The 16,273-nt window shown below is 34.8% G+C and overlaps 1 protein-coding gene across 1 annotated transcript in view; it reads right to left on the bottom strand.

Annotated features, from left to right (window-relative positions):
* Positions 1 to 909: 909 nt before the first annotated feature.
* LOC145269439 (uncharacterized) overlaps positions 910 to 16,273 on the bottom strand; it is a 34,966-nt gene continuing 19,602 nt past the window's right edge. Inside the window, exon 2 of the mRNA XM_080125118.1 lies at positions 910 to 2,832. Coding sequence (XP_079981244.1) covers positions 1,737 to 2,408 — 672 coding nt within the window. The 5' untranslated portion in view covers positions 2,409 to 2,832 and the 3' untranslated portion in view covers positions 910 to 1,736. The remainder of the gene's footprint in view (positions 2,833 to 16,273) is intronic.

The following is a 16,273-nucleotide window of genomic DNA, read 5'->3' on the forward strand; positions in this document are numbered from 1 at the left end:
TGCTGATGTAAAACTCTTAAAGATAAGAAGATAGTGTAGTCTCAGTTTGATAGATTAAGAAGCGACCGATATATTGCTTACAAAATATTGGGAACAAATTAAATATTTGGCCAATCTAATTTTCAAAAGAAAAAACAAAACTGCAATTTAATATAATTTGTTTATTTCCTCGTGCAGTTTACACGTCAAAAAATTAGATTACATTTCTAGATTTTTGCGAGGATTGATTATTCATATCATCTGTATTCTTCGGACTACTGTTCTCATTTTGACTTCAATAAAACACACTTGAAGAAGGTCGGAGGTTGCATTAACCAAAACATTGTGGAAATAACACTCATGATGAAAACAGTTGTCTGAAGATTTAAATAATACAAATAAAAAATAATAATTTACTCCATCCTAATGGACATCTTCCATATTGTTTAGTTTTCTTGTGGGCTTTGCTGAGTTTGGCCAAATTCTAGAACTTAGAATTAGTTTCAGTTCAAAAATACAATACCATACTGAAAGGCTTAAGTGATAAAAGCTGATAAAATCAATGTTAATTATTATCAAAATGTTCTTTAAATAATTAAAGAATAAATCATCTTTTACTGATAATAGAATTTAAATTTAAATAAAAAATTAAACCCTCATATCGTTTTTTAATAAATAAATGCATTTTAACAATTCAAGTTTTGTCTGAATTTTTTGTGATGAAAAAACAATAATTCATCTATTTTGGTGCTATTATGTTTGGCACAATAGCCAGTGTGTGGAAATACCAAAGTAATCTTATTTTAGCTTCAAACACTGTTTTTTTTGTTTTGTTTTATAAATATTACTTGCAGTGTTAAATATCCTCCTGTTAAGGTGTGCTGAAAAATCTCTGTATAGAGAGATGGAAGACACATAAGGATAATGTCTACAAGGTATTCAAACTCTCTTTATTCTGTATTTTTATATGTTGCTTTAAGTATGTTTCCACAAAAAAGATTTACCACATATTTAGCATACATGTCGTTTCTTTCTATTTTTTTAAATAAAATCTTATCAGTTTGGTTTTGCTAGCAAAGGAGCCCCTTACTAAATGCCAGACATATTTTAAAAACTTCAACCGAGAGATCTTTTTAAGATTCTCATCATCTCTTTAGGTACAATTGTTTGTAGTTTTTCACTTAATATCCCAAACATATTGACTCAATAGATTTTGAAATAGTTTTTTGCTCCTGAATGATTGAGATCTTCCTAAGATTCTAATTTCTTTTCATGTTGTAAAAATGAAAAGACCTTGGAATCTCATTATTTTCTGTTACTCATCTCTGTTTAACCAGCATCATTGAAGACATTGATTTTTACTAGGGTTGCTATTTTTTCTCTTTTGTCCATTATCTTTTTTTTTCTTCAATTTTATCAGTTTGGTCGAGCTGAGGATGTAGCATCCTACCAGGTGTCAGACATTCTCCCACTATCTCATACATTCGAACCAAGAGATGTTTTTTTTTTTTTTTAAGATTTTAACCTTCTATTCAAGTTCTTTTGGACTTGGTTCACCGGGCATATTTCTTATACAGTTTTTGAAATTCTTCAAAGTGAGTCTGGTTGCCCTTGCAATTACTGGAATGATAGTGATAGTTGTAAGATTTCAGTTTGTTTTCCTGTCGTACAATAAATCTTGCGAATTTCGCTACTTCCTCTTGCTAAGCTCTGTTTGACTCAGCATCACTGCGGAACTCTTACTTCCACTAGGGTTGCTACTTTTTTCCTTTTGTCCCATATCCAGTATGAGTTCGAATATGCTTGTTTAAATGATATATTGTCGAAAATGATTCACTGCATATATCACAAGCATATGGTTTCTCTCCAGTGTGCATTCTGACATGGTATGTGAGGTACTTTGCAGTGGAATACGATTTTCCACATGTTTCACAAGAAAATGGCTTCTCTCCGGCATGAATTCGTATATGTTGATTCAAGTTACTTTTATTGGAGAATGACTTGTCACAAATGTCACATGCGTATGGTTTTTCTTTAGTGTGTGTTGTGATATGGTAGTTTAGATTACCTTTATCTGAAAATGAACTGCCACATATCCCACAAGAATATGGCCGCTCTCCCGTGTGAGTCCGGTAATGTTGATTTAAGTTACTTTTGCCAGAGAAGGATTTGCCGCAGATTTCACATGCATATGGTTTTTCACCAGTGTGACTCCGAATATGTTTTTGCAAATTAATTTTCTGCGCAAATGATTTTGCACAGAATTCGCAGGCATACGGACGCTCTCCAGTGTGTGTTATCATATGCCTTGTCAACGTCTGCTTCTGTTTAAAACAAGTTCCGCACAGATAACAAGAGAATGGCTTCTCCATAATGTCTATCTGGATATGTTCATTTAAAGGATCTTTCTGTGAAAATGTCCCCAACATATTTAACAAGATAAACCGTTCTTTTTTAATCCCTGTTCAAAATAAGATGCTTCAATTCTTAGAGTTTAGCGGAATATGAGAAATTAGACTTTGGACAAAACAGATTTCCAATATCAGTGCAAATATACATTGTTTAGAAATGATCATTTACGCAATGACTGTCTCTTAAGTAACAATATCGTTTCTATTTAGTGTTAAGATATTGTCACATGTTCAAAACCTTTAATGAGCAAATCTTTTGTAAGTTTCAAAATTTAGGAAAATCCACATCAGTGTAAAGAAAGATTTCTTTACAACAATGTCTTTTAAATTGAATTATTTCTTTTTAATTCCATGCATTTATGTTCATATGTCCTCTTTTTTTTCAGTAAGAAATTCCCATCCATTTAAATACTTAGATAAGTATTTTTTAAAACTAGATTACCTGTAAAAACAAGAGAAAATAAACATTTATTATGATATGCCACTTTCGAATATTAATAAAATAATAAATTAAGACTTCATTAAGACTTATATTATTTATTCACTGTACTTACTCAGTGGGGCATGGAAATCTTTCAATATTCGTTAACACTTTGCTCATTGACACCTCTTTTTCATTATTACTGTTAATTTTTTTATAATAAAAAATGTGCAAGATTTAAAAATAATTCATGGAAAGGATGTGTTATGTTAAATATCAATCTGAAATAAAATCACTGACATCATATTATTTATATTAAAATCCATTATTTTTTTAACTCTGAATTTAGTAAATAACAGGCTGTTCCTACCGTGTGGCTTTTCACTGAGTCAATAACTCTTTAACAAGATCAAGAGTAATATAGGACGATTATCTTATCTTTGTATAATGGATAAAGTATAAAAAAGAGATCTACATAACAATCATTGTGAGGGTGATGGCTAAATCCTCATTGTGAGCAATACTAAGAATACAATTTCGAATCACTTAAGACTTCTACCTAGTCATGGCTGACGAAATAAGAACAAACTACCCTCATGGATTAAATAAAGGGTTTCATTAGAAATTCTCTGTAGCTTCCCAAGTTCAAGTGAAAGGTTTCAGAGTTCATTAAGTGAAGCATGCATGGTCCCCCGTGAGTGCACAGTGAACGAGGCATTAATCCCCAAAAGTCCCTAGGAGACGTCAAATCCTGGTGAAAATGAACAAACGGTGCAGTTTTAGACCTTAACATATGTAAATTTGAGTTCTGCACCATGCAAAAAAAGAAATGTCATAGTCCATCATTTGGCCCTTCCCATTTAGCCCCAAAATCATCAAGGCCCTAACATATTTAAATTTGAGTTCAGCACTATGAAAAACTGCTAAATAGACATACACAGAAAATTTGGGACGAATATGGTAAAATAGTCCCAAAAATGGAATGTTTTTATTAGCCCTAAAAGAATCCCTAGGGGCACACCCAAGAGTTATTGTGAAGTATAGACAAACAAAATTATATAGAAATCAGTAAGTTATAATTTTTCAGAAAGTTTTATAAAAATTCAAGGCATCAATTTTTTTTTAATAAGCACAAAAGTGTCAATTTTAGCCATTTTAACCCGAAAAGTACCCCTAGGGAGGCAACCGGAGTTTTCTCGGAAAATCCATTCCATTATATTTTACTCCTATCATGTTTAATGTTTTTGCAAAATTTCAAAAAATTCCATGGCATAGTTATTGAGAAAAGTGCGGACAGACGAATGGCAAGGGTGAATTTACAGGTCCACCCTCCTTTTGTCGGGGGATCAAAAAGATTCAGATGAAGAAAGTTATAGGCTGTATCAGTCACCAAACAGTTCTGAGAACAAAATCCAAGATAAAAACAGATAATCCATATAAATTATCAATCCACATCTAAAAATTCTCAAACTTTTAAATGTTTTTATAAATTAAATAAGTTTTTTTATAATAACTGAATATTCAATATATACAAAGCTTTTTTGGAGTAGGAAAATAAATTATTTTGATCACCAGCATAATTTACACATTTTTAAATATAAAATTCTATTAAAAAAAATACTATTTAAAAAAAAATGTCAGACAAAATTCTTTTAAAGACCTAAAAATTTCTTTTGTAATCTAGCACTTGTAAGTTTCATTTTTTTTTCTTTTTAAAATTAAGTTTCATGAATAAACTCGATCTTAAAACATTGAAATAATTCTACTATTCTATTAGTGAAGAAATTTTTATTTTTTGTTTGTCTATTGTCTATGGTGTTTTATACATATTTACAACTGCAAACATACTTTTTGAATATCATAGCAAGTAGTTGTTGTTAATACTTTGTTGCGCAAAAAGATCTTAAAAACATGTTACATGGATTGACTTTTTGATCCGAGTGGACCTTTAAATTCACCTTTGTCCGTTCGTCTGTTCACACTTTTTTCAATAACTATAACTACGCTTTGGAATTTTTTGAAATTTTGCACAAACATTAAATATGATATGAGTAAAAAAGTAACAGAACTGATTTTCTGGGAAAACTCCAGTTGCCTCCTCTAGGGGTGTCTTTCAAGTTAACATGGCTAATATTGACACACTTGTGCTTATTAAAAAATTGATGCCTTGGATTTTTATAAAACTTTGTGAAAAATTGTAACTTACTGGTTTCTATATAATTTTGTTTGTCTATACTTCGCGATAACCTTGGGTGTGCCCCAGGGGCTCTTTTAAGGCTAATAAAAACATTCCATTTTTGGGACTATTTTACCATATTTGTCCCAAATTTTCTGTGTATGTCTATTTAGCAGCAGTTTTGCATGGTGCTGAACTCAAATTTAAATATGTTATGGCCTTGGAGACCTTTGGGGCTAAATGGGGTTGGGCAAATGATGGACTTAGTCATTTCTTTTTTTGCATGGTGCAGAACTCAAATTTACATATGTTAAGGCCTAAAACTGAACAGTTTGTTCATTTTCACAAGGATATGACATCCCCTGGGGACTTTTGAGGCTAAATGGGGGGGGGTGAATGCTGAACTTAGTCATTTTTTTATGCTTCGTTCACTGTGCACTCAATGGGGACCAGGCATGCTTCACTTGTTTATTTGTAAACTATTTAAAAAAATGTAATTTTCTGTGTCTTCAAGGGTTAAACTGGTGAAGGATAATGTCACCAGAAAAATAAGTTATCAGATCATAGCTAGGAAATGTGCTCCGAGCACTAAAATGAAGAAATCAAACAACAGCTACCATTAGCAACAAGAACAGATTCAGATAAATTGCATCTCCAATTTTATAAAATACGAGTGTTTCTATAGACAGGTGTCATGGATCTTTGTTATCTTAAGCCTCTGAAAAATATTAAGACGCATATGTTTATAAACATTTATAAGTAGAAGAAACGAACAATAATATTTACTCGATCTATTCTTAAATACACTGGCCAAGGCTTGGGTGACAGCTCATGCAGGGATGCTGATCGGGTTTGTATAATTGTTTGTATCAGCATAAATCTATGGCAAAAAGCTGGTGTTTATGCTGATCGTACTAGTCACTGAATCTACCCCCCAGGCTGCTACTGCTTCACTGTACACTTCCAATGGAGAAGCTGGGGACACTTCAAGTTTCTGCCTATGCAACAGAACATTCAAGAACATTCTGTTCCTTTTCACAGAAAAGGCATTTCTTGCCCCCCACCCAAAAGAAAAAAGATTGTGCAAGATTCTGTACACATAAGAAAAAACTTTGGTACAATGCTTGCCTATATCCCCCCCCCCCTCTCCAATAAACTTTTTCCTGGAAATAATAACTGTTTCACTGAAAAGGTTAGAAATTTTTTTATAAAATGTACAATGCCAAAAAATAAACATTTTTCTTTTGAAAATAAATTTTTCCACTGAAAATCAGAACATTTTTTTATAAAAAAAGGAAAAAATATATATAAAACGAATAGATCTTCCTAGATGTGCTTTAGGAAAATACTTGTATCTCCTTGCTGGACAATATGCAAAAAAAAAAAAAAATAATGTATTAAAAACGTGGAAATAAGTAAGTTGCATGCTCGAAATCATTCATTACACTTGTGCACCTGTTATTGCACATAAGCAGCAAGAATGCTGCCATTTCAACTGCTATGCATTAGTTATAAACGGACTAAATTATAGCTGGAAAAAGCATAGCTATACTGAGACAAGAATGCAACTGGAAAATTTATAATAGTGTGATTAACCCTTTGGCTACGATGTCTAAAAAAACAAATTTTATATAAAAAAAACAATACAAACATTCAAACATGGGTTTCAAGCATTGATTAAAAGCAGTTAGGGCAAAGAAGAATTCCATAATCCTTGAAGACACTATTGTTGCATTTGTTTATATTAGGAAACTAGGAATTAAAAAATTAACAGCCAGCATAGAATAAGGGTTAACAATAGGCAATCAACCATTCCCACATTACCCAATCACCATGATGTATCTTGCGATGAATGTCTCCGTTCAGTCTCAAAAGACAATGGATACTCCCTGTAAGGGTAATTGTGCATGTAATTGTAAGGCAAGGGTTGTACAATCCTCAACCACTCCTCTCCTGAATAGACATTGATTAAGTTCAGTGGCCGGGAGAAGTATAAGGAAACTGGAAACAAATACAGTACCTGAAATTCCCGAATGGTCAGCAATTTTAGTACTGACAAGTTTCAACAGATAACGCTAAACTATTTGGTCATTGGTCACATTATATTCCAACTTGGATTCAACAAACAATTCCCTCTAATTTTCAACCACAGGCAGAAACCTCATTAGAGTATCTGATCATTACTGCTTCACATGCTAAGGTTATCATAAAAGACAGATCCTTGCTATAGTAATAAAGAAATATTCTGAACATGCTGTTGTCCTAATCAAATGCTATAACAAATGCTTGAGTTCCAATCTATGGTCCACCCCCTTGCCAAATGCTTACAAAAAAACCCAAAGAAACACTCGACTAGCTATAATCAGTTTCAACAAAAATGAAGATTCCATGAAGAAAGCAGTTTTTCCTAGAACTACCCGCCTGTGGAATACTGTCCTACTAGCCTGCTCCTGGGCTGATTACAATATGGTAGCCTTCAAGTCCAATGTAAACAAGTTCTTGTTGATCTGTCCCTTTTCGGGACAAGATCAAAGTGTAGTATCTGTTCTTCAGATGCTGCACTTCTATTTCTTGTTCTCTTTCGGTGGAGGAGAAATCCTTCACGACTGAGACAATTTTTATTTTTGTACCTTTTCTCCACGTTAAAAAACGACCCTGCTGTCTAACTCTGTCCCGTGGGGAGGCATAGTAAATAGGTACATAATCCAAATTCTACCCAACCTCCACCATTAATGATTACTTCACTACATTCATTAACCCTTATCCTTGCGTGGCCTTCAAGCCTTGGTAAGAAGAAAGAGTTGGATTTTAGAAAATTATTGTCACCATAAAATGGAAAGAGTAAATTACAATTAAGGCATTGTTGAGTTATAAAGAAGTTTAAATGCACATTCAAAAGAAAAATAAATGAAATGGAACGATTAAAATGATTTGGGTCGAACATTATAAAAATTGTTGGTGCTAGTGCATTTACTGATCCGTGCTATTTTTTAAATCGTATTTCCAAGTTTAATTAAAGTTTTATGATATGTTTTTTTATTCAATTGTAAGGTTAAAGTACAGAATAGGTACAAAACACCCTATCCTCCCCATGTTAAGAATGGCTTTTTCAATAATAAGGCTATTATTTCAGAGCAGATCAATAAGTGCACTAGTACCAAATTGTCATCGTTGTAAAATGGAGAGATTATAATACAATTTTACCCAGATTTTTTAGACGTGTGTCATTAATATTTGATTGGAATTCTTTTTTTGAGATGAGAAATTTGTATTATTTTATTTATTTATTGCATACTATTATCCCCATCTTCTAATTGTTGTTTCACGCCGTTTCGGCCAACTTTTCCTCTGGTGGTTAACCATGATGGGATAGAACAGCTGAATCTCTTAACTGCATCCTCAGCAATTACTGTCTTCCATAGTTGTTGTCATCTCATCATGTTTGTTTAGCCAGCATTTGGGTAGGATTGAAACCTCTAGCTTTAGAAAATGCTCACCTGCAACTGTAGATATTCAACGTTTCTATCCAATGCACCGAAAGGCAATCAAGGTTGGCGTTTTTAGTTTTATGAATCCAACTTTTTTTTTTGTTATTTGATCTTCCATTGTCAGTCCATATCGAATGATATATTATTTCATTAATTGGAATTCTTTTTTGAGATGAGTAATTTGTATTATTTGTCCATTTATTTATGGTCCTGGATATCCTTAAACTATATCCAGTGGTGAGGCCCCAGCTTGCGGGCTTTGGGGAGTGTGGAGCCACCCTTTAATTGCCATTGCTCCCAGGTCCACTCTGACCCAGAGTGGTAGTACCTGTTAGGGTCCCAACAATGGGTTAAATAGAAACCGATTTGAAAACAACAAATATATTCTATTAAAAAAACTTTTCTTCAAAATAACTGGATTCGGCATTAAATAACCTGAAAAGGGTTGATATGCCGTAAAACAAAAACAACCAACAACCAACCATTTATTTATTGCGGACTATTATCCTCATCTTTTTCTAGTTGTTTCACTAATAGTCCATAATATAGTCTGAAATATATAAATGGATAAATAGTACTAATTACTCATCTAAAAAAAAAGAAAAGAATTTCAATTAATTAAATAATATATCATTCAGTACGGACCCAACAATGGAAGATCAGATAAAAATAAACTTGGATTTATAAGACAAAAAAATCCAACCTTGATCGCCCTTCGGCGCAGTGGATAGAAATGTTGAATCTCTTCAGTTCCAGATGAGCATTGTCTGAAGATAGCGCTTCCAATCCTACCCAAAGCCGGCCAGAGGTTTAATTAGCCAAAACATGATGAGATGACAACAACTATGGAAGGCAGTAATTGTTGAGGATAGAGTTAGGATATTCAACATTCCCATCTCGTCACAGTTAACTACCGGACAAAAGCCAGAGGAACAGTTGGCTGAAACGTTGTGAAACATTAATTAGAAGATGAGAATAATAGTCCACAATAAATAAATGTGTGTCATTAAGTTATGAAATTTAATTAAATTACAATTCGAGCAGGACTTTTTTTTTTAGAATTGGCATCATTCTGTAGTGAGGCATAGTTATGTCTAGGTGTGTAGCGAGGGCTAGCTGTGTCTGTAAACCCTGGGGATGTGCATAGCAATCTGGTATGGGTTTATGTAAGATGACCCTTAAGGATCATCAAAGCATGTACAGGGTGTCCAAAAAAAATCACTGAAGTGTTTTGAACTTAAATAGATTCTTTATTTTTGATGATGTCTTTCCGTAATTTTAACGCAATCTGACTAAATTGAATATTTTGTTAAAAAAATGGAAAATTCAAACAATCTTTATTTATGAAAAATAACGCCTTTTAAATGTTGCACATGTTCAGCTTTGCATCTTTGTGCTCTTTCCAAAACATTATTCATGACAGATTGCAGAATATCTAGATTGCAATTTAATTCCCTTATTTCGTTCCTGATGTTTTCCTTCAATTCTTGCATGGTTTGGGGCTTGACGTTTCAAGGTCTGCCAGCTCAGGAAACAATGAGTTAAAAATAAAAAAAATTATACAAAATACTATTAAAAACCCACCAATAAATGTCACAAGAACATTTATTGGTTGGGTTTCTAATAGTATTTTGTATATTTTTAAGTCGCTGTCGAGATTTCAAAGACATGAGATACCATGTGGCTATTTTTCTTGTGCTTGTGTAACGCTCGACACTAATTGTCGAAATAAACAAACATTTTATATTAAATAAATACACTAAAAACTTATCCAACTAGGTAGAAGAGCAACTTATCTTGTATTTGGTAATAGTTAGTTTTGTGCTTATGCAGTTATGTTACCGTGCTATTTTTCAAATAGTATTTTCAAATTAAATTCAAGTTTCACAATATCTTTTTTTATTTAATTGTTAAGTGAAAGTACATATAAATCAAAGTCCAGTAGAGATGGACTTCTATGCTTATATAGCCTGTAAAATTTCAGCCATATCCAATCAAATTTAACCCCACACATCCAAACGTAATGTATAAAATGTAAACATTGAAAAAAACATTTTCCCTTTTTGCTGTCGTCATTTTTTACCGTTATTTTCATTTTTAACTTAGAGCATAAAAAACTTAAACGCATAAAATAAAAATAAATTAACATCATTGGAATGCTTATTCTATTTTCTTTCCATCAATGTAATTCTTTTAAAAATTGACCCACAAATAAAAAAGATATGACTTATTGAAGCACATTAAGTATATAATATTGTCGATGTCTATGAAAATACAGCATACGCTTGTAATGCTAAATGAATAGAGGGATAGTGAAGCTATATCTTAAATACTAGAGCAATAGGAGAACGTTGGACGTATACTTAAGTCAGTTTAGGGATGTGGAGTAAGTAGGCATGGTAATGCCGAGGAGCGAATCCATAGGGCTGACTACATGTTCACTATGATGCTGAAGAAGCAAGGCTTTAATATAATTCCAGTGGTTCTGTAGCAATAAAGTTGGAATATATGATCAGTGTATAATGTGTTTGTCCACACTGCTGGTTTTGCTAGAAGTAATGCCATATTGCAAAGAACTGCCCTAAAAAGACAATCACTAGCTAACAAGTGCCACCAACATCCTAGTTTGAGGCCAGCTCTATTCCCAACTGCTACTCCAACATTACCCTCAAAGTCAATGGAGTCCTGAGAAGAGCAGAGGATGAATGGAAGACAATGGAGAGCAGAAAAACTGAACTGCATTTACCAGTGTCATCACTAGGACTAGGACAACAGAATACTTTCCTCACCCTTTTGACTCTCGAGTATATATCCGACACACTTAGACACAGTGAATCAAACAAGAAACACATCGCTATATAAAAGTATATAGGATATTAATGGATATATACCTGGGAGTCAAAACAATGAAAAGAATATGCTGTTGTCTTAGCCCAAGGACAACAGCATATACTCATCCAATCACAGCAGGAACAGCCGCAGCTAGTACAGAACCTCCTGAGGAACAAGATAGAGCCAGTAAAGAAGAGTTATACATAAACTTTCTCCCACGGCTCAGAAAAGAAAAAGAAAAAAAGGAAAGTGAAAAAGAGGATAGGAGCAAAGGGGAGAAAAAAAATTACTCATTCTTTCATGGAGAACATATCATCCCTGACATATTTGAACTCAGAATAACAACTTTGGAAAAAGTGTCCTCATTCTGCAAATACCAGCCTCCACATTATATCTACCCAAACAGACACATGCATGCACTCTACCAGCTCGAAAGCCTCTACAACAGGACAAGTTATGTCGAGCCAAAAAGAAGACAATCCCTGTCTACTTTTTGAGGGAAAAAGAAAGAAAAAGTCTCCCCTTTAAACTATAGGACATTTTTAAAATCAACCCATTATCTGTCTGCATGGATTTGCAAAGAGGGAAATAGAAACTCCTTTCAGACATCCATCTAAATATATAAAAGGCAAAACGTGTGCGAGAGTTTTTGTATGTCCAAAAAAGGCTTTTTTCGCCAGGCTTTCCAAGGGGGGGGGAGAGGTTACTATCACTTAGAAGTGCTTATATACCCCCTAGATAATATCTACGATTTGCGAACTTGCATCATGTCTAGATTTATTCACGTCGAATTTTACACGATTCTTGCTATTTCGGCGCCTCTTGTGTTGATCCGGCTTTTTCGTATAAAAACGAAACTGATCTGAAACGAAGGTGTGGTTCCCGGTACGAAAGCTGGGTATGTTCAGAAAGCAATGGATGTTTGATCAATGTGGGGGAACTCCTTGTATCAGACAATTGCTATTCATATGCACACTCTCCTCTTTAAGGGGAGCTGGCCCCCCATCCCACATTTTGGTGAAACAAAAAGTTGGGAAACGAAACCAGAAAAACTGTCTTACAGTAAATGTTCTCTGCGGGACTTCTATAGCGTGATCATTAAAATCACACACCTGTCAATTATTATTTTCCCTTCGTGGGCGAGTGGGTAAGTTGTCAGGTTTTTTTTACACTTTCTTTTCCACCCTCACCTCAACGTTCCAGGTTCGATCCTAACTACTTACCAAAACTTTTTTATCCCTGCCCCCACACACACCTACAAACACCCGGGCAACACTGGGTACCCCCGCTAGTCTAATATATAAAAGGCAAAATGTGTGCGCACGTTTGTGTATGTCCGTGAAAGTTATTTTTGTCGGCCTTCTCGCGTCGGTTGGATTCCGAGAGAGGTTTCCTTATACTTCCTAGATCCGATTTGCAAACGGACATCTTCTCTATCTTTTTTTTTTGATTGAGTTTTAAATAATTCCCTCGTTTTGAGTGTTTCTTTGCCTATCTCGTATAAATAAAGTGAAACTAATCGAAGCAAAGGCATCCGCTTGATCTTCTGGGCCGGGACGTTTTGAAGGCAATTAGGTTTGATCAATGTGGGGAAAACCCTTCATATCAGACAATTGCTATTCATTTGGACACTGCCAGATTTGTTCCTCTTTTTTTGGGGTAGGGGTGGGGGAGCTGGTTTCCCCGAACATCACGGGAAAACAAATAATTAAAACAACAGAAAGTGTGAAGCTTAACTGGTCTACAGCCAGATGTTCACTTCTGTGCATGCGTGATTCTTTACTTAATTACCAACTCATTCATTTCGCTATCCGCTGTGGCGTAATGGTTACCTTTTTTTTTTTAGTTTTTTTATTTTGTCTCCTCCACCTAGGCAAAAGTAAATTACCAACTCTTTTTTCTTATCTTCTTTTCCTCCTTTACGGTATGGCATCCAGCTTTTCTTTTTTTTTTTTTTTAAATACCTACAAATACCTGGGCAACGCCAGGCACCCCTGCTAGTCAAATAGATGAAAAAGATATCAAGAACCCATTTTACTTCCCGAATCCCCTTTCATAACAACATTGATAAGGCTTCCAGGTGCTTGCATGAATTCCTTTGACAAATACTGGAGGCTCTCAAACCAGTAATACCAGGGAGAACATTTATGAAAAATCCTTTCCTGGATAATTTTACCAGAATGCAAGGGAATGAGCCCCAATTTTTATTTATGCCTCTTTTTATTTGACCTTGAAACTTTCCTTTGAAGGTTGGCCACATCATTTGCAGCAACCATCATAGCAGATAACTGGCCACATTGAGCATGATGTATTGCATTGGCATCCTTTTATGGGCAAACTTTAAACCTGAGTGCAACTTTGCTTAAAGTAACTCTGACTATGTTTCGGTATTTTGAATACAAGAAACCTGATGTCTTCAAACAAGATGGTCCTAGACTTTGATGCCATCTTAGTGTATTGGAATCCCCAAGGGAAGAATGTTCCTTTGCCTGTAAAATGCATTTTCTCTTCCCTGCAACCTCTCTCCCACAGAAGAGACGTTGCGAGCCTGTCTTTGTTTTACCGCTATTTCCATGGCAAGTGCTCGTCTGAGCTCCAATCTCTGGTCCCACCTCGCCAATCTTTTACGAAAAACACCCGTCTAGCTGAAGCCACTGTCAAAAATTTTCCCCACTCTCTATCTGTGCCTAAATACAAACGTAGATTCCATGAACACAGCTTCTTTATTAGAACAGCACGCCAGTGGAACTCTGTTCCGTCTGCCTGTTTCCCACCTGACTACAACTTGGATGTCTTCAAATTCAATGTAAACAAATTCCTGATGAACCGCCCCATTAAGTAGACACTTTATGAAATCTCAACACTAACGTACAACGTACTGTACATGCAATAACCCTTACCCCTGAGTGACTTCCGGGCCTTGATAAATGGTGACCTCCTTGTAAAAAAAAAAAAAAAAGTATGGAGAAGATGGGGACAGGCTAGTCATTGCGATTATTGCCATAAAATATTGTGTTTCAGCTGTTAAAATGAGGGTGTCCTTTTTTGGGGAAGCTGGTAGAGCTCATCGCACATCTGAAGTGCATATTTTTAATGGGGGATCAGAATACCATCTTTGATTCCAAGATAATCATGGTTAGGGGAAGCTAGAGATCTAGAGCATAGCTGATCTTATGGTTAGATGTAATCTTGTCAACATGTTTTGGGATGATCATCTGAGGTGGCAGCTGTGGATATGGACAAATAGTGTGCCTTCTTACCCAAATATTTATTTTTAGAGTATGTCAGTTAGAAAAGGTGGCATAGACTTTATATCATATCCTACATTGAAATGGCAGTGGTCGATTGAACTATGAACAAATTCCAATCCAGTTAAACTTCATAAGGAGACTAGTGTTAAAGAGCATCTCTCCTCTCTCTCTCTCTCTGGCTCTTTCATACTCTCTCTATTTTCTCTCTCTGTGTCTCTATTAGATAGTAGATCGAGAGAGAGAGGGAGAGGCTGGGAGGAGGTCAGAGAGATATTTTTGTAGTTAATCCACGTTGCAGGAAGTGACGTTTAATCTAAACGGATGTCATATGATGCTACGTGGCAAGGTTGGTGAAACGTTGAGTCTCTCAGAAAATTCCGAGCCGAGCAGAAGTCTAAAATGGTTCTCTCCTTAGTAAGGGGGGAGATGCGCGCCCCAGATGTGGGACATGGTAGGTACCCACAGTGGAGACCATCGATGGTGGCATCTGCAGATCATGCCTGGGAGAATAAAAGGTTGAAAACCCAACATCTGTCTTCATCTTGTGTATTCCGGCGAAAACAGCAAGAGAGCTCCACCCAGATGAAGACTCTCCCAGAGCAGCGGAACCAGGTATGAATTTTCTTTAATTGAAAACACATAAATACACAACAAGCGTCCTAACCACTAGACAAACGGTTTAAGGGATCTTGGGTCCCGTTCTCTCGTCTCTTAACACTCGTAATATCTCTCTCTCTCATCGTCGTAAACTTCTTCTCTTCATTAGTAAAATGGACACGTCATCATCAGGGTACCAGTATCCCTCAAGTAAAGTGTCCAAGTCAAATCCTCTTCTTCTCCCTCCCTTACGTAACACTAGTAATAAAGTTTGTTATTTAAGTTTGGAGCCATAACAAATGTATCAATATTCAAATGTCCGCCAACAAACACAATCAGATTGAATAGAGAAATTGCATTAACTTATGCATTGAGACAATGGAATTCGAATGCTGACATACTGTTGCATGATGGAAACTATATAAACATTTCCCATTATTCAGACAAAATAACGCAAGATATTATTTCAAATGAGATTTGATGTTTTACAGGCTCAATTTAGTTGCATCATTTTTCATTTGCAAGAAGATGTCAATTTTTATTGAAGGAAGTCCAATTAAGAGAATGCATTTTCACCTTATTACTTTGAAGTAGGCATCAAGTTACTTAATGCTACTGCTGAAATTCCTCAAAAGTGCAATACAGATTAATACTTCTGACTGGAAAACATACCTGGGCTTATTCTCCATTCAACTTGCCATAATAATTGAATTGGGATTCTTCAAGATCCATACTCAGTCTAGAAGGACCTTCATATTATTGTTCAGGAATATTATACAATGGATATTTACCAAGAAATATTGAACTTTTTATCTTCTATGATAATAGGAAGTACTAACCTACAGAATCTTGAACTTCTTAGCCTACTTTTTCTAAAGAAAAATGTCCACGGAAAAGTCTAAATTTTGGCACTTAAAATTTTAACTTTTAAACTACTGGTGGTATTTGAATAATTCAAACGATTTCAAGCATCTTTTACATAGCTCTGTTCATGCAAGTTGATAAAATAACAATTATCTCAAAAGAAAAAAATCAACTTGTAATGCTAATATGATTGTTCAAGAAGATTGTACTATGGATATTTACCAAGAAATATTGAACATTCAGCTTTTATAATA

The sequence above is a fragment of the Euprymna scolopes genome, chromosome 45, assembly GCF_053919585.1.
Source record: "Euprymna scolopes isolate OS-2025 chromosome 45, ASM5391958v1, whole genome shotgun sequence".
NCBI lineage: Eukaryota > Metazoa > Mollusca > Cephalopoda > Sepiida > Sepiolidae > Euprymna > Euprymna scolopes.